Source organism: Solea senegalensis, linkage group LG5 (genome assembly GCF_019176455.1).
Source record: "Solea senegalensis isolate Sse05_10M linkage group LG5, IFAPA_SoseM_1, whole genome shotgun sequence".
Classification (NCBI taxonomy): domain Eukaryota; kingdom Metazoa; phylum Chordata; class Actinopteri; order Pleuronectiformes; family Soleidae; genus Solea; species Solea senegalensis.
The window spans coordinates 20,862,765-20,887,303 of NC_058025.1; the positions used below are offsets into that span (position 1 = coordinate 20,862,765).

The 24,539-nt window shown below is 40.7% G+C and overlaps 2 protein-coding genes across 4 annotated transcripts; both read right to left on the minus strand.

Annotated features, from left to right (window-relative positions):
* Nucleotides 1-281: 281 nt before the first annotated feature.
* Nucleotides 282-9,633, minus strand: LOC122769214 (calphotin-like). 3 transcript variants are annotated; one of them, XM_044025580.1, is made up of 11 exons: nucleotides 9,471-9,633; nucleotides 7,018-7,557; nucleotides 3,746-3,790; nucleotides 3,386-3,592; nucleotides 3,122-3,322; nucleotides 2,797-2,865; nucleotides 2,544-2,651; nucleotides 2,080-2,199; nucleotides 1,752-1,868; nucleotides 1,146-1,246; nucleotides 282-782 (listed from the first exon to the last, which is right to left on the minus strand). In XM_044025580.1, exons 1-10 carry the CDS (start codon nucleotides 9,513-9,515, stop codon nucleotides 1,184-1,186), a joined length of 1,515 nt encoding a protein of 504 aa, XP_043881515.1. In that variant the 5' UTR covers nucleotides 9,516-9,633; the 3' UTR covers nucleotides 282-782; nucleotides 1,146-1,183. The 3 variants fall into 3 exon arrangements, with proteins under 3 accessions (XP_043881515.1, XP_043881514.1, XP_043881516.1); XM_044025579.1 differs by having other exon boundaries at nucleotides 3,122-3,592; XM_044025581.1 differs by lacking the exon at nucleotides 2,797-2,865 and having other exon boundaries at nucleotides 3,122-3,592; nucleotides 9,471-9,632.
* A 10,144-nt stretch (nucleotides 9,634-19,777) lies between these two features.
* Nucleotides 19,778-24,102, minus strand: LOC122770193 (UDP-glucuronosyltransferase 2A2-like). Its single transcript, XM_044027209.1, has 2 exons — nucleotides 24,058-24,102; nucleotides 19,778-21,756 (listed from the first exon to the last, which is right to left on the minus strand). The coding sequence occupies exon 2, from the start codon at nucleotides 21,752-21,754 to the stop codon at nucleotides 20,183-20,185; it is 1,572 nt and encodes a 523-aa protein (XP_043883144.1). The 5' UTR covers nucleotides 21,755-21,756; nucleotides 24,058-24,102; the 3' UTR covers nucleotides 19,778-20,182.
* Nucleotides 24,103-24,539: the final 437 nt, after the last annotated feature.

Here is a 24,539-nt window from a genome sequence, read left to right on the forward strand (position 1 = left end):
ACTCAGCTCCTAATACAAATAAAAAGCTCGGTCTGGAATGAAAAAACAATTATTAAGTTTTCAAATTTCTTCCAAATTGAAATGAAATTTGAGTGGAACTTAAAATCAAATGTATACATTACAATCATTACACCTGAAAGACAAGATTCTGGGTTGAATCTTGTTGGTGAAATTATATTAGTTTTTCTTTTGTCCTCCACTCCAAGACTGATCAATATGTGATTACATTTCTATCCCCTGTCCGTCATATATGTTTAAAACAGCAACACAAATGAAAGGTATTCTGATAAATTACAGCTTTATTTCAAAGTTGATAAAAATCAGACCATCAAAAAGCTCCAAATCACTTTTCCCCTCTTTGAACACAAAACTGTGGCTCATCATCTGGTCAATACAAAACAATTTTTTAAAAAAAACGACAAGTTAAAGCATCACCTCTGGCTTTGTATCAAAAGTTTCCCAGAGGCCCAAAAAGTCTAACACTTTGAGAGCCGCAAGCGGAGGTGATGGTAAAATGCAAAATCTGTGACTTTATAAATGTGAAGAAAAACCATTGTTTCTCCATTTCTGAACTATGAATGCTTCTACTGCTCATGCAGATTCACTGCATGTGAGGAGATATACATTTAAAAAAAGAAAAAAAAAAAGAAAATTGTAAACTCCTGATGACAAACAACAGTCAGCCGTTTGTACATGGTGACATCTTGTTTCGGTGGCTTGACAGGAAAGGCACTTCAAAGTTCGGATCTTCCTCCGATTTCCTGATGCTTCTGTCGAAGGCCCTGAAAGAAAGAATGAAACAGGTCAGCTGGTTGACTCCATGAGTAAATGACATAAGGACATCTGAAACAAAGAGGAGGATAAGGTCTGCTTCACACTGGCTGCTTGTCTGCTGTGTCTCCCCACACCAACAACATGTTTATGACTTTAGTTTCCTATTTATCTCTGACAAAAAATGCCACATGATTTTGTTTAGTTTTGTTTACTCAGATGGACAGAGAGAGAGAAACTGCCCTTTACCTGATATAATTATCATAGCTGCTAAAATAGTTTTAAAAATATGATATATTCATGTTTTTCAGCCTAGACACTAAATAACGTTAAGATCAGAGACGCGATAACTCATAACGTTGTGAACAACTTACAAAGAAAAAAAACATTTGAAGGAGTGTGTTCCGCGGCTCTAGCCCTCAGTGGAAACCTCTGGAACAACTTGTCCATTCAATGCTTTCTCCATCGACATTTCCTGAGCAACAGAAGATCAGATGAGTGAGTTCACAAGTCAGTGACCGATTGTGTTTGTTAGTGTTGCAAGGGCTACACTCTACACAACTGAAAGACAGAGTTTGAACAGGAAATCACATGTAAATTCTGTGCTAATGCTGTATTACACAAAGAGAAGGATTCATTAGATAATACAACATTGTTGTTGTTATAAAGCATTATGATTGTTCCATATCTGACCTATTGTGTTAAAGTCTGGGTAAGTGCTTGTAGAACATTACAATTTAGAGATCCAAAACAATGATTTTTTTAAGTCAATAAATCACATAAAATGTGACCTATGAATGATAATTGCAAGTCGGTAACCAAGTAACTTGTCTTTCTTCTTGTTGTTTGTACGATTGCTGTGTTGTTTTTGGTGGCTTGCTTTTTTTTTCCTGTTTATATATCGATATATGAGGCTCTTTGGAAGTTATTTATTGCGAGAAAGGGGCAGATTTAATTTGATTATTCTCTGTTTTCTTTACCATTGACTTGAGCTGCACAGATTCCATTGCGTGCTGCATCTGACAGGGCATGTCACAGATTTCTGCCTTGATATTGCCTGAAGGCAAACCCACACACGTCGGCTCAGGGGTGACGTCCTGGAAGGAGAGGAGGTGAGAGCAGTGGCTATGAGACAAAGTTGTGCTTTAAAGACAGTGCTCTAAACTATATACTGTTCACACCATGCAAAAAATCAGTAATAAAAATCAAATGAAAGGGTTATCAATTGATTTCCTTGTCCTCGTGCTTGCATCCTGGGACAAGGATCCTGGGGCATGGAAACTTAGTAACAATTAGTCAGTAACTCACCATGATCATTTCTTTGACAGGTACAGTAGCAGGCTCAGGTTCTGGTTCCGGTTTAGGCTCAGCAGGAGTGACTGCAGATTCTATTTGGGTGCTGGTGGTGTCACTGATTACTGGAGTTTCCTAAATGCAGCAGAAGAAGAAGAACAGGTTAGAAAAGACACACATTACAAATGCATATAACTTGTCGTGTAACGCACACAAGCAAAACCAAATGACGTGATGATGAAAAACAAACAATGGACAATGGATTAGTGAAACTATCACTATGAATAGAGAACTACTCGCCCCCTGGTGGTCACATTCTGAATTACAGGAAACCAGTGTTTTGTGTCACTTAGGATGGGCAGATTAGGTTGGAAGGTAGTGAGGTAGGTACAGGTGGTTTGGAAGGTGGGTCAGACAGACAGACAGACAGACAGACAGACAGACAGACCATATAATATTTCTATTTGTGTAGTTTTCACCTGCTGTACAGCAGTTGACTCTGCAATGGCATCTGTCACTGCAGCAACACTGTCTGTGACGACAAAGTCATCAACCATTGTGTCAGCAGCTTCTGTGATGGCAGGCACCTAAAGAGGAAAATGTTCCACTCAATTAGCATATCATATATACAGTATATATATATATATATATATATATATATATATATATATACACACACACACAGATCATAATCTAAAAATATAAAGTCACATATAAATCTTGATTACAAACCTCAGTTTTTTCCTGAGGTACTTGAGTTTCAGGTGTTTCTACAGGAACCTCCGTGACAGTGGTCAACACCTGGTGAAACAACCGGTGCTGTCATTTCATTATTTTCATTTTAAAGTTACTTCAGGAATTGAAAGAAAATTGATACAGTTTTAAATAATATGGGATCCTGATGTAAACAAATAAAGATCACAGTGATACTTTAGACTTTGCTATTGAATCTTGAGAAATGACAAAAAAAACACAAGCAACATGCTTAAAAATGTTTGATCACAAAACACAAACAAGAGCAAAGAGGTAAGTATATTTCTTTTAAGAATAGTGGCACCTCTGTGACAGGCTCTGCCAAGACTTCAGGTACACCTTCATCCAACACTTCTACTTCATCCTCTTCCTCAGGACTGATGACAGCTTCAGTGTGCTGTTCTGGCTCAAGAATCTCCACCTCCTCCTCCTCTGCTACCTCCACCTTCTCCTCCGACGTCTGCACCTCTTCCACTGCCACCTCCACCTTCTCTGTCGTCTCCACCTTCTCCTCCGACGTCACCACCTCTCCCACTGCCACCTCCACCTTCTCCTCTGTGGTCTCCACCTTCTCCTCTGTTTCTGCAGCAGTTTCGGCTTCAGCTGACTCCTGGTCACAGGTGTGTACTTCCACCATGGGTTCTTCCATGGCTTCAGTTCCAGGCTCTAATGTAGAGTTATCTTCTGTCACTTCCACCTTCACCGTAGTGACTTCGTCTTCGTCCGCCAACACCTCAGCCTCCATTTTAGTCTCTGGCTCACAGACATCATGCGTCTGCACCCGCAAAACCAACACAACACACATTAACAAACCATGCAACATGCATCTTCCTGGACAAATTTGCACTCGCTGTATTAACATCCATGGTCTATCCTACTGCATCTACACTGTCGAGTCGTGCAGTCATAAAGAAAAGCTCAGTCTTACCTGTTCAGCTTCTGTGGTTACGACTGGAGCATCAACAGACTGCACCTGGAAAACAAAAGATTTTTTTTTAGCTAACTGTATTTCTCTTTTGTAGTCTTTTTCCTGTGATTACTACACATCATTAAATATAGAAGTGTTCCCAGTTTAAGCTGATTGTGTGCTTAAAACACACCAGAATAACCAGAATAACAACAATCAGATTTCAGTCGGGGGCCTCACTCTAACCCTCTGGCTCTGCCTTTGTGCTGATTCCATTAAACATTTTCCTGGAGGCAATTTCTTACACGGAGCACATAGTTCATATATGTAATTATAGACACAATATTATAAATCATCATTATTCATAATATATATATCAGTTGCAGCATTTAGGTTACTTCAATACGTCGTTATGGGTGTTTTTTGATTAGTGTGGCGTTGTTTTTGGGGATGAACAGTAGGACCTCCTGTCCACTCTGTAGTCAAAAAAGCCTAATTGTGATCTGGAAAAACGAGAAAAGAGTCTTGTTTGTTTTTAGAAGGCGTGAAGCTGAAGTCACACAAGCCCAAAACACTTTCCATTGAAATGGTTTGTCTCATTAAACACGAGTGGAAACTCTGAGCTGCTCTTGTTTTACCTGATGCTGTTACTTCCATTGCATTTGTGTGTGTGTGTGTGTGTGCGTGTGTGTTTGACCTATGAGCAAAACCACCACATAAACACAAGTATTACCACAGTATTCTACTGTGCTTTATGTAAAAGGGTGAGTGTGGTTATGAAGTGGTGTATGCTTGTTGTGACGACATATTACTTCCACAAGTTTAATGAATTATCAAGGAAACAGTTTTTGTTTGTTTCTTTTAAGAAAAAGGGAAGTCTTCCTGATATGTTGTTCCCCCATGGATCACGTTTAAAAGGCGCGTAAAGCTTGTCTCTGTGATGATAATGTTCAAAATCAAAGAAAGTCCCACTGAAAGTGTGATTGGAGTTATGCTTCACTTATTCAAACCTATTCGTGTTATGTGCCTCTGGCTTCACTGAACTGCCTGAACAAGCTGAGGAGGACAAAGGGGGAAAGAGTTTGTGTCTACGTGTGTGTGTGTACGTTTACCATTTTGAGCATAGTCTCTATGTTTTGGGGGCATTCCATTGGGTAAGTGGATAGGGAACTTGGCTTGTAACAAGTCCCATGGAGTATCTCTGAGCAAGGTACCCAACCCCCATTGCTCCCCGGCTGCCACTGCTCCTATACCTAGTAGAGGATGGGTTAAATGATAAAGGACTAACTAGGAGCTGTTTGAATGTTACGTGGTTTTTTTTAAACCACCCTTTTTATTAATTGTTTATTTGTATTTCTGAACACCCTGTGGCACAGATGTAAATGTTTCTATTGTAAATCATCTCTTCTCTTTTCACTTTTATACTGACGCGTAACTTTCATAGTTGCGTCTCTGTTATTTCTCTCTTCTTAGCTGGAGTAGCTGTAACGAAACCTATTAGTATTTCTGATTCTATTTCCACGCTGCTGTTTTCTGACCTTTTAAAGGTTGAGCGCTGGGAGGGGCACACACAGCTGTCCTACAAATGTGCCCATATCATTGAGTAAATGCACAATTTTCCTTTAGTGTGTGAGTATGGCTGCATTTTAGTTAAGTGAGGGGGAGGGACACCATGCATCCGACAAGAGTGTCTTGACCAACTGCATTCTAAGGAGCAGTTACTCCCTCATTTCACCCCCTTTGTATAAACGCCCTCAGAAAACTGCAGAACACTAAAATTCAAACCAATAAATACACACCACAATTAAAGAAATTACAGTGGGATTGCTGTCTTCTGCAATCTGGCATGCTGCATGTAATTTGGTATGAATTTGAAATGAGTTTAACTTTGTTTAAAATTGTGTGTGTTGTTGGGGGGGGCAAACACAGAAAGAGGCACATGCACGTATGTAAGTCCTCACATGTGTTCCCCGCAGCAATTAGTAACCTGTTCTGTGTGTCACATGAAGGATGAGTCCTGTGCATGCATCGGGTCCAACAGAGCGCTGTTCACAAATGTTTCATTTCATCTACAGCGTTCCAGTTTAGAGCAGAGACTTGAAGAGCCTGAGGTAACACTGTTACGTTACTTGACCATCCCGTGTGCTACTGCGGGGTGAGGAATGAAATTCTGCTGGTTTGTAAAAAAAAATGTGCACATGCAACCATAGAGGAAAGGGGCTAACATACAGTATATAATCCAGCTATAGGCTTGGAGGTATGTATAGGGGAGGGGGGAGGGAAGGAGGTACAGCACACTATAGGCCTTCCTGTGTAAAGCCACATACACACATGCATGTGCATACAGTCGACACACCCCCTCCAGCTTGTTCTAGCAGGAGAACACTTTGTGCCAAACGAATCAACACAGAGAACCAGTCTCACAAGTCCAACTAAAGGACCAAGTCAGCACAAACCAACGCTGAGCTTGAAACAGCTCATACGAAGAGAAACACATGGTGTAAGAAGACACTCTGAACTCTTTGTTCCAAACAACTTAATGCACACACATATAAATAGACTATGACAACCAGTGAAGATGTAAGACAACACAGATCATCTCATGATTCATTTCATTGTTGATCAATGAATTGACTGTTTTCTTGACTGATCAATCAGTGTCGTGGTGCTTCATATGGTGAAAAGGTTGATTAGTTATCCCTAGACCTTTGAAATGGCAATACCCTCAAATGCTTTGTCCTGTCCACAAACCAAAAGAAGACAAAATGGTCACTCACATGTTGTATGTTTGTAGATCTCTTTTCTCTCTTTGTGTATGATTTCATTAACTTTAACACACAAAAGTAAATCTAAAAGGCTCAACCTGTAATGTCCTTATATAGGTGATAACATACTGCATAAATGTGTAATGACTCCTGAAAAGGATCTGGTCAGTCTCTCCTGCTGTTTGCTAAATGGAACATGCTGTTCCCTCTGCCTCTCACCCTCCCACCAGTTCCACCCCCTTCTCACTTTTAGCACTGAGTCATGGCACAAAGGCCACTGTTTGATCAAATAGCACTTACAGAAAAAAGTAAAGAAAGTAATTAAACTAATGACTAACATAAAAAGACATATGCAACCTGGAAACTAATTATGCAAATTTGCAAACAATGACCAGTGGACTGGAGGAGCGTCCGTTGTTGTATGGCCATGGTTTAGCCCCCTGATCCACAGCCATCTGGATGCATTTCAAACATTTTCATATCGCACTTGAACACCCCGACCTATATTAAAACATAAATATCTCTTACCTCAGTCACTGCTTCTGTTTCAGGAATGACCTCTTGAACTGCAGCAGCAGCAATGACAGGGGGGTTCTGTTCTGGTTCTTTGGTGACAACTGGTTCTTCTTTGGTGACAACTGGTTCTTCTGGACTGATGACTGGTTCTTCTTTGGTGACAACTGGTTCTTCTGGACTGATGACTGGTTCTTCTTTAGTGACAACTGGCTCTTCTGCAATGACTGGTGCTGGGACTTCAACCTCGACAACGTCTGCTACAGTCTGTCCCAACACCACAGCCTCTGGCTCTGGTGCTTCTGCTTTGACCAGGATGGGCTCTGCTACAGGTTCTGTCACAGCTGGTTTTGTTTCAACTTTGGGCACCTCCACGATGGCAACAGTCTCCGGGATCTTTTCTGGAGCTGGAGCTGGAGCTGGAGCTGGAGCTGGAGCTGGTGCTGGAGCTTTCTTTGGAGTTGCTGCAGGAGGCACACTTACTGCAATCCCTGGGCTTGTTTTGACTAATCGAGTGGCTTCATGCTGCTCTTCAATGGTTCTCTTCAGGGCTTGCTGCAAAGTGGGAAAGACACAAACATATCTGGGTTGGTATTTGACTTCAATATAAAAATATTACAGAGGAGCTGAGAGGCTGAAGCGCAATCTTTTCATTGTTCCTCTTGGGCACCTGGTGCAGCGTAAACAAACAAGTTTCTCTTAACACGGTGGCTTCAGGGGTTCTGAGTAAACCAGGCTGCTAAGTTTTGCAGCTCTAATGCCTCTGAGGCCTTTGTGTTTAGATACTCATGTCACTACGCCCTTTGCTCTAGTACATCTCTGCAGAAATACCAGGCATGCCATCCCAGCCAGGTCCAACATGTTTTTCAGCACTGGACAAAACCCCATGGGGCTTTAATGGAGGTTTTGTTTTTCTTTTTGGAGTGCTAGAGGGAGGGGCTGATAGAGGGGATGGGCACAGCAAATCTAGTTAGATAATGGGAGCTAATTAGTTGAGTTAGAGGCGTCCTGACAGGTCTGGTGAAGCGGGAGGGGAGACCATGCCAGTCAGCAGCACTAATGTGTGCCATGGAGGCCAGACAGTAGACCTAATCACATCACAATCAGATTATAATCAGGTTACAATCACTCCCCAAAAATGCTTTTGTTAGATAAAACACAATGGTGGACCACTGAGTGTGAGTGTGCATGCCTGAAGGTGGCCACTATCGAAACAGCCCCTCCCTTATCTTTGGGGTAATGACTCTTTTTCTTTCCTCACACAAGAAATCCACACTGATAGAGAAATATTTAACCTGTAGTTGACTGAGGTTGATATCTTTGTTCCCCTGGCTGTAGTAAGGAGGCCCAGGCACATTTTAATTAAACACAGAATCATGTGTGGCCAAAGAGGAGCTCTCATCTTGATGTCTTCAAGTGTCCTGTATCTACTTCCCTTTCTGTGCTCCCATATCTCGGAGGGAACTGGTGATAACACCACAGCACAAGTGACTTCAGGAACCGCTTTTATCTCCAGTGTCAGTGGCAGATACAGAGAATCAGAGAGACTGTGCAGACTCTGATGTGGTCAACCTAATGGCAAGATATTCTTACTGACATCACACCACCAAATACAGTGGTGTGGTGTTGAAGTCTGGCCAGACAACCAGGCGCTTTAGGGGGGCAGGGAAGCTGAGCAAGAATGCCACAATCTCCAGAGTGAGTAGTACTTCAAGTCAGGAAGCAATTGATTATTTTAAAGTTCATCAAATGAAAACTGATTATTAAGGCTGGGAATGGCAGAGACTGGTGTTTGAGAAAGCTCTCAGAGAAACTGGTGCCTCTGTGTTACTTTATCACTCATGATGGGCTGCAACCATTTCACTGCCACACCCACTCCTGCTGTGCTCAGACCTCCAGTTTCTCCCAGTTACCTAATATAGAAGTGATGTATGTCTATTATAAATCACTGGCTCTACTGTTTCAGCATATTCCACAATGAAATAATAATAATAATAATAATGATAATACTAATAGTGATGTATGCTTTTTGAAATGTATTTTTGAAAATGTCACTTTTCAAGCTTAGTGACAATAAATCCACAATCTCCATGACTGCACCTCTGACCGGAGCGCACAGACTACGCACATGGCGCAGGAAAACTAGTATCTTCATTTTACTCTCGAAGTTAACAGCGGGAAAAGACGCATAAAAATGTACTTTTAAATGAATGTTTTCTGTTTAGTTTGGATGTTAATGCCGTGGATGCATCATCACCTCGTCGCCACTTCTTGCGCGGAGCTTGGAGCGCTCCTCGCAAGAACTCAACTAACCCTGACCGCGAGGGAAAAAAAAAAAAGAAATTAATTATTAATATATGATTGAATATTGTTTCCTAATGAAAACAACCGCCACCATTTAAATGAACGCGCTGACAGCATCTGAAAGAATCTTCTAAAGTATAAAGTTTGTGTGCCACTGCGCTTACCACCCTCCTCATGCGACGCTTGTTCCTCTTCCTCTTGCTGGGCATCTTGGAGCGAGTTGGTGACTAAAACGACAGAATGTAATGAAAGAAGGAGGAGAGGGCCAAATGCACGGAGTTGATCTTTATAAAGCGCCCCCGTCCCTCTCGTTACCTCTGCAAAGAACCTATGAGAGGACTGGGATGAAAGATTTGGGGCAATGCTGGGGAGGGGGGCGTGGACGGAGAGGGAGCGAGACAGAGAGGGGTGTGTCTTTGCACGTGTTGTGTGTGAGCGAGAGTTGGTCTATACAGAGGGGTGTGATATTATACATCCACTGCAGAGGTCTAAGGGTTTAAGCAGTGCCACACCCCCCTTTGGAAGCACAGGACTCCCTTTTCTCAGTGGTTTGATATCAGTGGTGCAGGGTTTACTGTTGGTTATCAAGATAGTATGTGTCAACATCCATTTAATAACACTTTATCCTCCACATGGGGGTGACGGGGGCTGGAGGCCAGTCCCATTCAGAGAGCTGTTCCTTCCACGTGGACACAGCGTTTTAGGGGACCTGAAATAAACACCTCCCAGAGTGGGAAAATCTCAAAACGCCGGCCTTCCGCATTTACGTGTACAGCGAATATGATCATTTAGGAAGACGATGACGTCGTATTCCCATTTTCTCTCTTGCGCTGTCATTCATTATCTTGTGTTTGGAGATTGTTTGATAGTTTTACCAACTACTGTCAAGGAAAAGTAACTAAAGTCAGCCTGAAAAGACGCTAGACATCACTAGAACACGTCCTGTCTTTAGAGGTTTCACACACGGATGTGACTGAAGACAACAGAATAATGCGTTTATTACTTTAATAAACAAAACCGAACATTGATTGTACCAAATGTTGTTTTACATGAAGATGATTTTTACTGAGCAATGATCAGTGTTTCCGTCTTGTCAAAATTCAATTGTAAAAGGTTATTGTTTCACCATTTCTTGATGGCAGACAGGCAGGTTAAATATTAGGTTAAATTGGCTAATTTATTAATGTTACTAAACTGACAAGGCAATCAGAGATGGCAGACTTCCCCCCCATTCACGCAACAAGCCTCTGGCGGCCTCTGCTGGTCAAATTGCCAAGTGAAACACAAACAAACAGACAGACAATCAGAGCCACCAAAAACAATAACAAAATAGGAGCCGCAATTGAGCCTTGAGGGACCCCACAGGGAGTCCTTTCATCTATCATCTGGTTGAAGGAGACACAAAATCCTCTGTCAGTTAGATAGGATGATAACCAGTTAACCCTTAAAACACAGAGACTTTTGGCTGTTTTTTTCCATTACTATGTTAAAATGTACAGTATATACAGAGGCTATAAGAATGTGCAATATAGAGCGTCTTATATCCTTTTTTTCAGCACAATCGGATGAAAGATTTTTTTCATTTTCTCCACCTTTATAAACACACCTGAGCAAAAAGTACTCAAGATGTTTAAAATTGGACTGAATTTGTGAAATTTGGAAAATATGTAAATTTCACTTGGCTCCTTTTTATGAACAAAAGAAAAGACAAACGGTCTATTCTGTGACTTCCGCACAATTACCGTTACTTTATATCACTACTAAAATGTGATGTAAAATGAATCATAACTTTGACTCAACAACACATATGAAGTTGAACATTTTGTAAAGCCTAATGTGAGACCTATAAACACACACCGCCAGGATATCCATATAGGGAGTTGTGTGTTATTTCCACGGCAATAAATACCAAGGGTGCACCTACGGCACACATCCATGGGGGCACCCTTGAGTCTGTTTTAGCCTATGTATTGTGGTCCACCATGTCAAATGCAGCGGAGATATCCAACAACATTAAGACACGCAGAGTCACTGTCTCAGTGGTGTGCATTTTAAGGAAACCTGATTGGAAAGTATCCAAGATGTTAGTTTTATCAATAAATATATTGAATGGCTCAGCTACTACCATTTCCAGGATTTTGGATAAAAAGGGCAACTTTGAAATTGACCTGTAGTTAATAAGGCCTGGGTTCAGAAGTGGGCATTTATTGGAATATAACAAGCTCACTAACGCTCAGACACGAGCAAGTAACAAGATCCGATTCTATGGCTGAGAAGCTGCTGTGCAATAGCGTTACTGATTTTTGCAAGGAGGTTGAGTTGTAGAGGCAACATTATTCTGCCTTATTTAATTGTGTTAAGAGTGAACTCTATAAAGTAGGCATACTTACCACCAGGGATGCATTGGACATTACTACGAATTTCAAGCTATAAAGCAGCTGTCAGACATTCAAGCATGTGGATTAGATCAAATAACAGCTGAGCATCTCAAGTAAGCCCCAAGGTAGCAGCCCGTTTTATCCATTTGCTTTACTGGTTTCATGAGTCATGGCATTTTGACTCATTCTCTGCTATCTGTTACTCTTGTTTCTGTCATTAAAGATGGAGCTGGGGAGAGTGAAAGCTTGAGAGTGAAACTACTATGCACTAGCATATATCTAAATATCTAAACTCTTGGAAAATATTTTACTCGATCATTTAATGGTAACAATGGCACCTCTGACAACCAGTACTTGCGCTTTGAAAGAAGCAACTCAGACACACAAACGACAAAATCCATCCGTTTTAATTGAATTTATTGATGCCTCAAGGCCTTCAATAGGTCGGTAAAAATGGGGATCAAGCTTCTCTTCTCCCATTGGTGTTAGTCATGGAGTACAGCAGGGATGTCTCCTCTCTCCAGCTCTGTTTAATCCGTATACGAATGATTTATCTGACCGATTATGAAGCTCCAGAATTATCCCGTATGATCGGTAGTACCATGATAAACAATTTAATGTATGACGATTTGGCTAATCTCTCACCCACAGTAGTGCAGGGTTCCAACTACTGCTGAATATACATGTATGTACTGAATATGGTGAATATGGTTCCAGATTTTTTAGTTGTCAGTGAATGTGTTATCTGTTTCGAGTAGTGCTGTCAAACGATTGAAATATTTAATCGCAATTAATGTCATGGTTAACTCGCAATTAATCACACAAAAAACTACAAAGTTTGCTAGGCCAAAAAGAACGTTAATCTTGTGATAAAAAATTGACACCTTTAAATTGGGTTTGCATTAACGCCGTTAAACGCGTTTAACTAGCACTAGTCAAATTGAGTACCTGGGCCACATCATAAAAGATCATATGTCTGATGATGATGACGATGTAAAGGCAGTGTCAGAGATTATTATGCCCAAGGCAACATGTTGGCAATAAAAATTTCACATGTATTTAGACCATGTTGTGATGAGTCTTTTTAAAGCATACTGTGCTCCTCTTTATACAGGACCAATGTGGATGATTTAGTACGCTTTCAATCGGACATTACATGTGTTTAAACAGTGTGGCTTTAGTCAGACTAACACATAATTCACCCTCAGGAAAACATACTGAGTGGGGAGTGATAAATATACTGCTGCCTCCATGAATAAGTTCAATTATGTGACTATGGTGTTTACATATTCATATATACATGTGTAAACACATACAGTACATACAGTTCACTATGTAGTATCCAGGCAGAATAATAATGAAGCACCCCAGAATGTATGTGGCCATCAGCTGGTGAAAGAGAAACTTTAAATAGACTCATGATCTTTGTCTGTGTTGAACACACACACACACACACACACACACAGGAATGTTATTCATCAACAAACACCCCTGCCAAGGTTAGCTCTATGGTCACCACCCCTGTTCCATTAATGTGAACACACAGAAACAAACAGACAATGTTCTAATTTTAGTTTGCAGGTCTTCTCACTTCTAGTGCCCAGTGAGAGAAATGTTGAGCTATATGTGGCAGATAATTAATACCTTATGGGGGAATATCTTTCTTCATTACATTAGATGAGAACAAAATAATGTAAGAAACCAAAATCACACACAAAATATGGGCTGATCCAACTTCTGTGAATTGTGGCTGAGTAGTGAGTATGGCCTCATTTCATCGAAGATATAAACGCATTATTTTGGACATCTGAAGTAATCCTCTGTGCAACCCATTAGTTGATGAGTGCTCACATTATTTTTAATCATGATATCAACACATTTTTACACACATGTAATACCTCTATGTTACACTTTCAACAATGTTTCAAAAACAATCCTGAATTTGTATCTGTATTATCACCAAAAAATCGAATAATTTCTTCTCTGCGCCATAATCTCCATCTGTCCTTTACCTTTCTGATTTATGCTGCTCAAAGACAGAAAAATATAAGATACATTGTGCAGTGTCTTAGGTCTTAGCTTTTTCTGCTGAACATTTGTGGATTTCTGGCAAGTCATTTTCTGAACATTGTGCATTTGCAGTGTGATTGAATAGTTACAACTGTCATTTTGTTGTGGATGGTTCCGACAATCAAGGATTTCAGGTTGATTGGTTTGGGCCTGGTTTGGGAATGAGCCCGATTCATGCAGATCAACAGCTCTTAAACATCTTGATTATGATTTGAAACAGTTGTTACCTCCACATCATGTCAAACCATGGTAGAAATGCAAACAAATCAAGCCTAAATGAAGACCTTGCGTATGCAACAATGGACATTGTAAGGTAATTACAACAGAAAAGCTTCTATGAGGACTTGTTGACGCATTATCCCCCAAATGTGGTTTGCAGGTCACTGAAACCAATCCCGGCTGACAGAGGGCGAAAGACGGGGTACACCGTGTTCAATTAACCGCCACATGTTTTTGTGGGAGGGCCACACGGTTGCTGTAGTGGTTAGCACTCACAGAAGACCTCCCCGTGTGTGTGGGTTCTCTCCGGGTTCTCCGGCTTCCTCCCACAGTCCAAAAACATGCAATATGGGGATTAGGTAAATTGGACACTCTAAATTGACCATAGGTGTGAGAGTGAATGGTTGTTTGTCTCTATGTGTGTGTGGCCTTGCGATGGACTGGCGAACTGTCCTGGGTGTACCCCGCCTATCGCCCTATGTCAGCTGAGATTGGCACAGCACCCCCGCGACCCTCTGGTGGAGGATAAAGTGGCAGCTGGATTCCAATAATAAAGAATAAAGAATAGTTGGGACAATAAACCTTAACAAAGGATGCGAAACTAATAAAGCCAAAACTATTTAATAATCTAGGCAAAATACTAAACAAACTAAAAAAATTCAATTCAATTCAATTCAATTTTATTTGTATAGCGCCAAATCATAACATACATTATCTCAAGGCACTGTACATAGACAACATCAAAGAGAGCAGAGAACCCCAACAGTTCACACAATGAGCAAGCACTAGGCAAATCATATCTGAACATAACATCTGGAACTAGACTAGTTTGGTTGCCTCTAGACAAAATATCAGATAATAGGGAGGATGATGATTATGCAGATTCTTAACTTTAAATTACTTATAGAGCTGGATCAAAGGGAGTTTTTTGTAACTCTGTTGTCTTAGAGTTTTAACTTAGTTGTCATGCAAATCAAATTGCAAATATGTTCAATTACCTCTCTTCTCTTGTCTTGAAGCATGTCCACAAGCCTGAATATGTTTTCCCGACTAACAAACAAGATGTTGTTGCTCCCAAACAAACAGTTTAAACAGGAGAAAGGAAATGGCACAAATAAAGTACAAGAGAACAAACATACACACAAAAAGCAAATACTGTAGAAAGTTCCCTCTGGTCTTGGACGGACCGAGAGGAGGAGTCTGTATCATTTTGATTTATTTGTTATGCCTTTTTTTTCCTGACTGCATTTGTTTATTCTGGAAATGCAGCCTTAGGAAGTCACAAGCCAGTGTCTTTTTGAGCCGGTCCCAAGCCCGGATAAATGCAGAGGGTTGCGTCAGGAAGGGCATCTGGCGTAAAAAAACAAATATGCAAATCAAACCTATGACTTTCATACCGGATCGGTCGAGGCCCGGGTTAACAACGACCGCCACTGGTGCCGATAACCTACAGGGTAACAGTGGAAATTGGGCTACGTGGGTTCAGAAACAGAGAGAAAAGAGGAAAGGCAAGAGTCTGGGACTGAGAGTAGGGACTTTGAATATTGGGACGATGACGGGAAAAGCTAGAGAGTTGATTGACATGATGCAGAGAAGGAAGAAAGGCGAGAAGCTTAGGTGCAGGTTTTAAGTTGTACTAATATGGTATTGATAGGAAGAGAAATGGAGTAGGTGTTATCCTAAAGGAGGAGTTTGTTAGGAATGTCCTGGAAGTGAAAAGAGTGTCAGATGAGTCTGAAGCTTGAAATTGAAGGTGTGACGTTAAATGTTATTAGTGGCTATGCCCCACAAGTGGGATGTGAATTAGAGGTGAAGGAAACATTCTGGAGTGAGTTAGATGAAGTGATGCAGAATATCCCCAGAGGTGAGAGAGTGGTAATTGGTGCAGACTTCAATGGACATGTTGGTGCAGGAAATAGAGGTGATGAAGAAGTGATGGGCAGGTTTGGTATCCAAGACAGGAACACAGAGGGACAGATGGTGGTAGACTTTGCAAAAAGGATGGAAATGGCTGTAGTGAATACTTTGAGTATTGAGAAAGAATCTGGGTGGTCAGGGAGAGCTCCCAGATGACTGGACAACTACAGCTAATGTAATCAGGGAGACAGGTAGGAGAGTACTTGGTTTGTCGTCTGGAAGGAAAGTAGATAAGGAGACTAAAGTGCAGGAGTATATAAAGAGAAAGAGGTTAGCAAAGAAAAGGTGGGACACTGAGGAGACTGAAGAGAGCAGACAGGAGTACAGGGAGATGCAGCACAAGGTAAAGGTAGAGGTGGCAAAGGCCAAACAAAGGGCGTATGATGACTTGTATGCTAGGTTGGAAAGTAAGGAGGGAGAGAATGATTTATACAGGTTGGCAAAACAGAGATAGAGACGGGAAAGACGTCCAGCAGGTTCGGTGATTAAGGATAGAGAGGGACATGTGTTGACAGGTGCCACAGAAGTAATGGGAAGATGGAAAGAGTACTTTGAAGAGCTAATGAATGAGGAAAATGAAAGAGAGGTGACTACTGTGAACCATGAAGTAGCAGAGATTAGTAATGCTGAAGTGAGGGGGGCACTGAAGAGGATGAAGGATGGAAAGGCAGTTGGTCCTGATGATATACCTGTGGAGGTATGGAAGTGTCTAGGAGAGGAGGCAGTAGAGTTTCTGGTTAGACTATTCTACAGGATCTTAGAGTGTGAGGGGATGCCTGAGGAATGGAGAAGAAGTGTGATGGTGCCCATTTTTAAGATGTTCAGGATTGCAGTAACTATAGAGGAATAAAGTTGATGAGCCATACAATGAAGTTATCGGAAAGAGTAGTGGAAACTAGGCTGAGAGCAGAAGTCAGCATTTGTGAGCAACAGTATGGTTTCATGCCTAGAAAGAGTACTACAGATGCAGTATTTGCTTTAAGAATGCTGGTAGAGAAATACAGAGAAGGTCAGAGGGAGCTGCATTGTGCCTTTGTAGATCTGGAAAAAGCCTATGACAGGAACTATGGTACTGTATGAGGAAGTCTGGAGTGGCAGAGAAGTATGTTAGACTGGTGCAGGACAGGTATGCCAACTGTGAGACAGCAGTGAGATGTGCTGTAGGTGTGACAGAGAAGTTCAAGGTGGAGGTGGGACTACATCAGGGTTCAGAGTCCCTTCTTGTTTGCGGTGGTGATTGACAGACTGACAGATGAGGTTAGACAGGAATCTCCATGGACTATGATGTTTGCAGATGACATTGTGATCTGTGGTGAGAGCAGAGACCAGGTGGAGGAAAAGCTCGAGAGGTGGAGAAAGGAGAGGAATGAAGGTTAATCGCAGCAAGACAGAATATATGTGTGTGAATGAGAGGAACCCAAGTGGAACCATGAGGCTACAGGGAGTGGAGATAAAGAAAGTATTTAGGGTCAACAGTCCAGAGCAGTGGAGATTGTGGAAAAGAGGTGAAGAAACGTGTTCAAGCTGGTTGGAATGGGTGGAGAAAAGCGTCAGGGGTAATGTGTGATAAAAAAGTATCAGCCAGAATGAAAGGAAAGATATACAAGACAGTGGTGAGACCAGCGAAGCTATGGTCTAGAGACAGTGGCACTAAGGAAAAGACAGGAAGCAGAGCTGGAGGTAACAGAGATGAAGATGTTGAGGTTCTCTTTGGGAGTGACGAAGATGGATAGGATCAGGAATGAGTCAATCAGGATCAGGAACAGCACATGTTAGATGTTTTGGAGATAAGGATGGTTTGGTCATGTACAGAGGAGGGATAGTGAGTATATTGGTAGAAGGATGCTGGGGTTGGAACTGCCAGGCAGGAGGTCTAGAGGAAGACCAAAGAGAAGGTTTATGGATGTAGTGAAAGAGGACATGAAGTTAGTTGGTGTGAGAGAGGGGGATACAGAGAACACGGTGAGATGGAGGAGGTTGATTCACTGTGGCGACCCCTGAAGAGAGCAGCCGAAAGGAAAAGAAGATTTGTTAGTTCTGGATATTGTATTGAGTATACAGTATCCAGAGTATGAGTATTCCAGTGACTGTGTCTGACAGAGTCTGTGCTCCGGTCATGGAGGAAGTACTGAACAAATAGTTTAAATTCACTAACTCTAATAATTCGGTTACAGTGAAAACAACTGCCTTACAAGTCACAAGTCACTCGTTTGTGTGTTTCGTGTGTAAAACAAAATCATGGCAGTTTCATGCAGTGATGATTCTGCCAATGTTGAGTAGATATTATTTTGTAATGGAAAACCAACCTAAAACGTGCCGTGCTGAGGCAATTCATTACAAGCTGAGACCATAGGTGGAAAAGGGGCTAAATAAATACTCACCTGTGTGAAGGGTAGGTTACCATTTTAACATATTTACATTTTATGTATTCTTACCATCTGAATTATGACTATAACGCTTTCAATTATCTAAAAATAAATTTCTCTGCCAACAACAATATCAATCAAATTTGCCTGGTGATCATATGTAGGATTTTTATTTTTTCTTCAAATATCAGCAGAATGTTTCCACTTTTCCAAATTCATACAGAAATGCGTTTGTTTTTGGAACGCATGTAAGTTTGAAAACCATGTGACTGACTGGTGACCTTTCCAGGGTTTGAGAGATCTTGACTATAGCGGTGATGAGCTGCAGCTGCTGCAGCACACGTGAAGACAGGGAGGGACAGATGAAGACCCAGGGACAAGATGGACTTCCAGCTGGCCTTTGTGCTAAAGTTACTGACTTCTTGTTGTGAACACTGAAATAAAACTTATTTATGAAACCCATGCTCTTCCTAGTGTGTGTTTTTTTCAGTTGTATTTGTTTACTTCCGGTGGCGACGTGGTCACGTAACTGAGCCAGGACAGTCTACGGCAAAATGATGGATAAGGACGGACTTTTAGGCGGAATGTTTCATTTTAATTTCATTTTATTTGTTGGACAAAACTAAAGAATGTGTGTCACTCTCCCTCTTTCTCTCTATGTGAGTTTGTGTTTTCTCTCTTGCACTCCCCAACTTGTGTGCGTAAGTTGCCTCTTTCAGTGTCCACCAGTGTTTTCTGTGTGTTTTGTATTTATCTGTGTCTCTCTCTTACTCTCTCTCTCTCTCTCTCTTTACAGCTCCAAACAGAGCATCATGTCCACTCTTTAATTGATCACCCACCACTTGGATCTGTGTGAGTTGTTTTCTTTTCTTTTGATTTGTGTAGTGCTTTTTTTTCTTTTGTATGTCTCTGTTTCTTATTGTGAGTCGCTTTGGATAAAAGCGTCTGCTAAATGACATGTAATGTAAGGTAATGTAATGTTTCTGTGTAAAGATTTACTAACATGTTTAAAACATCAAGATGCCTTTTTTGTGCCAAATCTGCACTTTGCAGGAGAGAAACTGAAAGTTGAAAGAAAGCCATTAAAACAGTCTTTGAATTTAAATATACTTTGTGTTGATTCTACATTCATTCCATGATTTTATTTAAATAAATATCTGTTATAAGCTTCAGGTTTATTTTCGCAATTTATCACAATTACTTACAGAAAATTGTGTGATTAATGAGTTAATTTTTTTTAATCAGTTGACGGCCCTAATATACATTACATTATATTCTATAAATCTATAATATAACTGTAACACTACCCTCTACTGCCTGGAGGTGAGATTCCCCCAGGTTGTGTTGTTGCAACATTTCCTCCCCTTGCTCCTGCCACAAACCGATGAATATGTGGGCTTTCTTTAAGGATAAGACAAATATGAAAAATGTTGCATTGTTTATGTTGTTGTTTATGAGAACATAACAACATCTGAAACAGAACACCTAGCATACAAATGAAAAACAGACCAGAGACTTGAGCCATAGGGATGAGGTTTTATTCAGCCTATTGAGCTATATTCTTATAAAAGACTATTTGTGTCATGCTTATGACTCCAAATATTTATAACAAGAAATCAACATCAAATCTTTTTTTTTTTTTATTTCAGTTCAATTTGGATTTTACATCTTGAACATATCTGAAACATTTTACATTGAGTGTAGTAAATGACTTACAATAAAGGCACAAAAGACAAAAAGGAAAAGTAATAAGAGTAATAGTGACACAAAGACACAAGCGTACAAAAAAGGAAAGAATTAAAAACTAAATAAATAAATTAAAAAAAATCACATTTAAGGGGATGTGATTTCTTTCTGATTAGAAATTGTAGTAACCTTACGGGGACCGATGGCAACCTTATGCTGCGAAGTATACTGTATGTACACTCATTCTTTTTTTACTTTGCTTCTACAAAACACTCTCTGCCACAGAAACCTTACAGCCAAAATAGAAATAGCAGATAGCGGCAAACACAGTAGCAGCAAAAATGCAATCACATCGAGTGAGTAGTACTGGATGAAAGACATTTTGTAAGACTCTGACTTTAGGTGTGGCGCTCCCTTGTGCCTCATGACATACTCAATCCAGAATATGGCGCTGTCCAGTGGTTTTATGGGCTGATCTTTCTGCAGGTCAGACAGTATCTTCATGTTCTCCCGGTAACTCGGTTCATACAGTACCTCTTTCAGCCCCTCCAGGAAATTATCTTTGTTCACATTTCCAATGTGCATTTCTTTAGCCGCACCTCTTACCTGCATCTTGAATATGTTCTCTGGTTGGTCCATTGCGAGGGGTAGTCCAATCATAGGGACGCCATGGTAAATGGCCTCCTGTACTCCATTAATGCCTCCGTGAGTCACAAAAACTCTGGTCTTAGGGTGACCCAGGAGGTCATTCTGTGGCAACCAGTCCACAATTAAGGTGTTGTTGCCAAGTGTGGACGGTCTTTTTCCCGTGTGCTTCCAGATCACCTTCTGAGGAAGTTGGGCAAAAGCAGCTGCAATGTCGTCCGTGATGCGCTCAGGGAGTTTTAACACCAGGGTTCCTAACGTCATAATAATGACGCCATGTTCACCAGAGCTCTGGACGAAATCCTCTAGTTCTTTGGAAAGGGGCTTGGATGGTTTACAATGATATCCTGATATATAGATGACGTTTGGCATTGTGGGGCGTGGGAACTCCAAGAGAAAATCTGTCCTCATTAGCCACAGATCTGCTGCTTGAAACAGTTCTATGAGATTTTTGTGACTGCCTCCTAAGTACTTTTGAATAACAGGTTGGTCATCTATTACAGCATTAAAGTACCGCAGAACTACCGAAGATGCAAGGAAGGCAATGAAGTTCTCAACCCTCTGAGCAAATGTCATCTTGTCACTTAGCTGCAACAGTCCAACTGGAACATAAGAGAGTGGGCTTGGTGCAAGTAAGTTATGGGGATCATCCCACCAAGACAGTATCCCTTCAAGTACAACTGGAATACCCAAACGGCGACCCAGATACACCCCTACACCTGACAAAGGATCTGACAGAACTAAATTATATTTGGCCTTCACGAGGTCATCCATCAGTCTGGTATCTTCACACAGCTCGTTCAACATATTGAAATGCCACGTGGAGTAACTAACTAGGAATTCAATTTCTGCCAATAACTTGGTCCACTCCGAAGAGTGTTCCAGCTTTGTCTTTATATTGCTGGCAGCATATGGATCAATGATTTCTTGTCTACTCGGGGTATACACAGTGATGGTTTTGTAGAGAGAAGCGTCTCGCTTGATGTGACTTGAGCCTGATGGCACCACCACGGTGATATCATGGCCTCTTAAGTGAAGTTCCTCAAGGATGACTTTTAACGAGAGCCAGTGGCTTCCATCCTCAGGGGCCACCAAGATTTTCCCTCCGTTCACTAAGAATGAAGAGCAGAGTAGCACTGCAAGTGCAATGAAGGTAGTTTTGTACATCTCTGAAAAAGATCCATAAAGAGAAATGAGGCATATCCTTGACATATAAAATACAACTTGATTCAAGATAGACAAGTGAAAACAAAAAGCCGGATTTGACTAAATCTATTTTTCTTCCACAAAGCATTGTTTGCACTGATGTACAGGACATAAGCTACATTATTTACTCACATTTAGTTGTACAATAATGAATTACTATCAGGTAAGGTAAGGTAAGAGACAGTGCAACCTTTATTTAACTCGGTACATCTAAAGATACCTATTGTGATTTTACTCCCGCCCTCATAGATAACCTTGTAGCACCCTCACTGTGTACTACATTAGATTGTGTTGCCCCTCTGAAAAAGAACCACCCTGGTTTAACTCTGATACTTGCGCTCTCAAACAGCCTCTATGCAGATTAGAAAGAAAATGGCGTTCCAGTAACCAGTATCCAGAAAAAAGATGATTTTGTAGCTTACAAAAAAGCCCTACACAAAGCTAGAGTTGCCTATTACTCTTATTTAATTGAAGAAAATAAGAATAATCATAGATTTCTTTTCAGCACTGTAGCCAGGCTGACACAGAGCCACAGCTCCACTGAACCATCTATTCCTTTAACACTGAGCAGTGATGACTTTATGAACTTTTTTGTGAATAAAATTACATCAATTAGAGAAAAAATTGATCATTTCCTCCCTCATAGTGGTACTGAACCATCTTTTAGCTTAAAAGCTTTAGAAGCACCAGGTGCACAGTTAGACAGTTTCTCCCCTATAGATCTCCCTGAGGTAACATCATTAGTATCATCCTCCAAGCCATCAACCTGTCAGTTAGAACCTATCCCCACCAAACTGTTTAAAGAAGAGTAGAGTGACACAGATGTCACACAGGCATGTTTACCTTTGATCAACATGCAGCATACCCACAGAAAGGTCAGAAACCCGGCTTAAATGATTTTAAGCCGGATTTTAAGCCGACCATGATTCACGGATCCAGCCGCAAAATAAGAGCAAAACAAGAACTCCCTTTCAAGAAATACAACCAGAAATGTTGTCTTACCTGTGCTGTTTACAAAAACAAGATATTTTTACCGGAACAAAAACACTTCTAATGAAGACTTACACTTCCCAGCATGGGGACTTTGGGGACTGTTCCTGCTCTGATTAGTTGTTCCAGAGAAGGGCCAATGTCCATCACACTGCGTTATACACCCAGATTGGCCAATGTTGGCCAGATGGCCCTGCATGTTGAGACTCAGAGCTGTCTTTGACGCTCCAGAGCACAGAATTACAAATATATTGATTTTTGAGTAATATTTTTATTTTTTGTATTAGACTAATAATGACATGTACATCTTAAATGGCACAGATAGTGTCAAACTAGAGTCACCTAGGCATCTCTTTACTAAAACCTCTGTAATTTTACTCTGCTTCACTTCAGCATCATCATACTTTGCACAGCTAATGTCCACATGTTGTTACATGACTTCCATGAGTCATGTAACAACCCCTAAAGCACATTTCTGAAGGTGATATTTATTTTAAAATGCAATATTTCTTTGGGCGAGGGAAAAAATCTCTTTCATTTATGGTGGGTCCCATCTGCATTTACTCTGGCACAGTGGCATCTACAGTGAAACTTACTGGTGGAATCTCACAAGTGTTCTCTATATTTTGATACCAAGATAATTCACATAGAGCTTGTAATTGCAGAAATAGACTTTGGGCATGTCATTTTCGAGCAGGGACCCCAAAAAGAGGGTCTGGGAAGAATCGGTTACCATCACAGCAAAAAACTACACCTGAGAAGGTCCTGAGAAACTCAGACATTAACATTTGTCACGATAGAGAGAGACAGAGAGAGTGAGAGAGAAAGAGAGAGAGCGAGAGCAAAGTGGTCAAGCAGGGTAGGTGTCCAAATGGAAATAAATTTTCGATTTTTTCGATATTTCGTTGAAATGTTCACAGGCGTGTAACAGTGGGGTAAAAAGGCCCCCATATTGCATATTCCTTATACCAAACATGTACAATTGACGGAAACTTTTTTTTGACCAAATCTTCAGTGCGCCCACTTAGCTGGTCAGTGTACACATTTTTACACATGCAAACCAAATTATAATAATTTCTTCCTTGGGCCATATCTACAAAGACAGACAAAACAAGCAAATGCAGCAAAAAACAAATTATTTGAGTCGTAGTTGACGCAACAAAACCAAAAAAAGGAAGCTAAATTAATATAGTCAAAATAATTAAATAATCTAGACAAAATATAAGAATAAAGTAGCATATAAAAATGAACTCAACATAACTAAATTAACTCACCCTTCTAATGTGATGGCTGCAACTTCTGGAACTGCAGACATCTGATGCTACTCACAAAGAGAAGATTCGAAATGCACCAGCATTTATAGAGATGCAACAGGAGGTGGTTGTAGCTTGAAGGTCATCAAAGCTTAACACCTTAACTTGTTTATCAAGCAAATCAAATTGCATCCAAAGTAAACAGCATTGCAAATGTGTTCAACTACTTGTGTTTACGCGCCATGTCTTGAAGCATCTCAGCAAGCCTGAAAGGTGTTTATCAAACTCAACAGTCTGTAACAACAGGTGTTTGTCCAGCGTGGTTTAAAATGTCTCGTAAAAGCTGAGTGCTGAGCAACCAACCACTGCCCGAGGCTATTTCAAGAACGAAACAAACAAATACATTAATAATAAAAACTTCTTATCCTTAGGAAAATAACCCACAACACCCATCATTTTCATATGTACGTAAGAGAATTAGGGCCACATGTAAAAAAAAATGA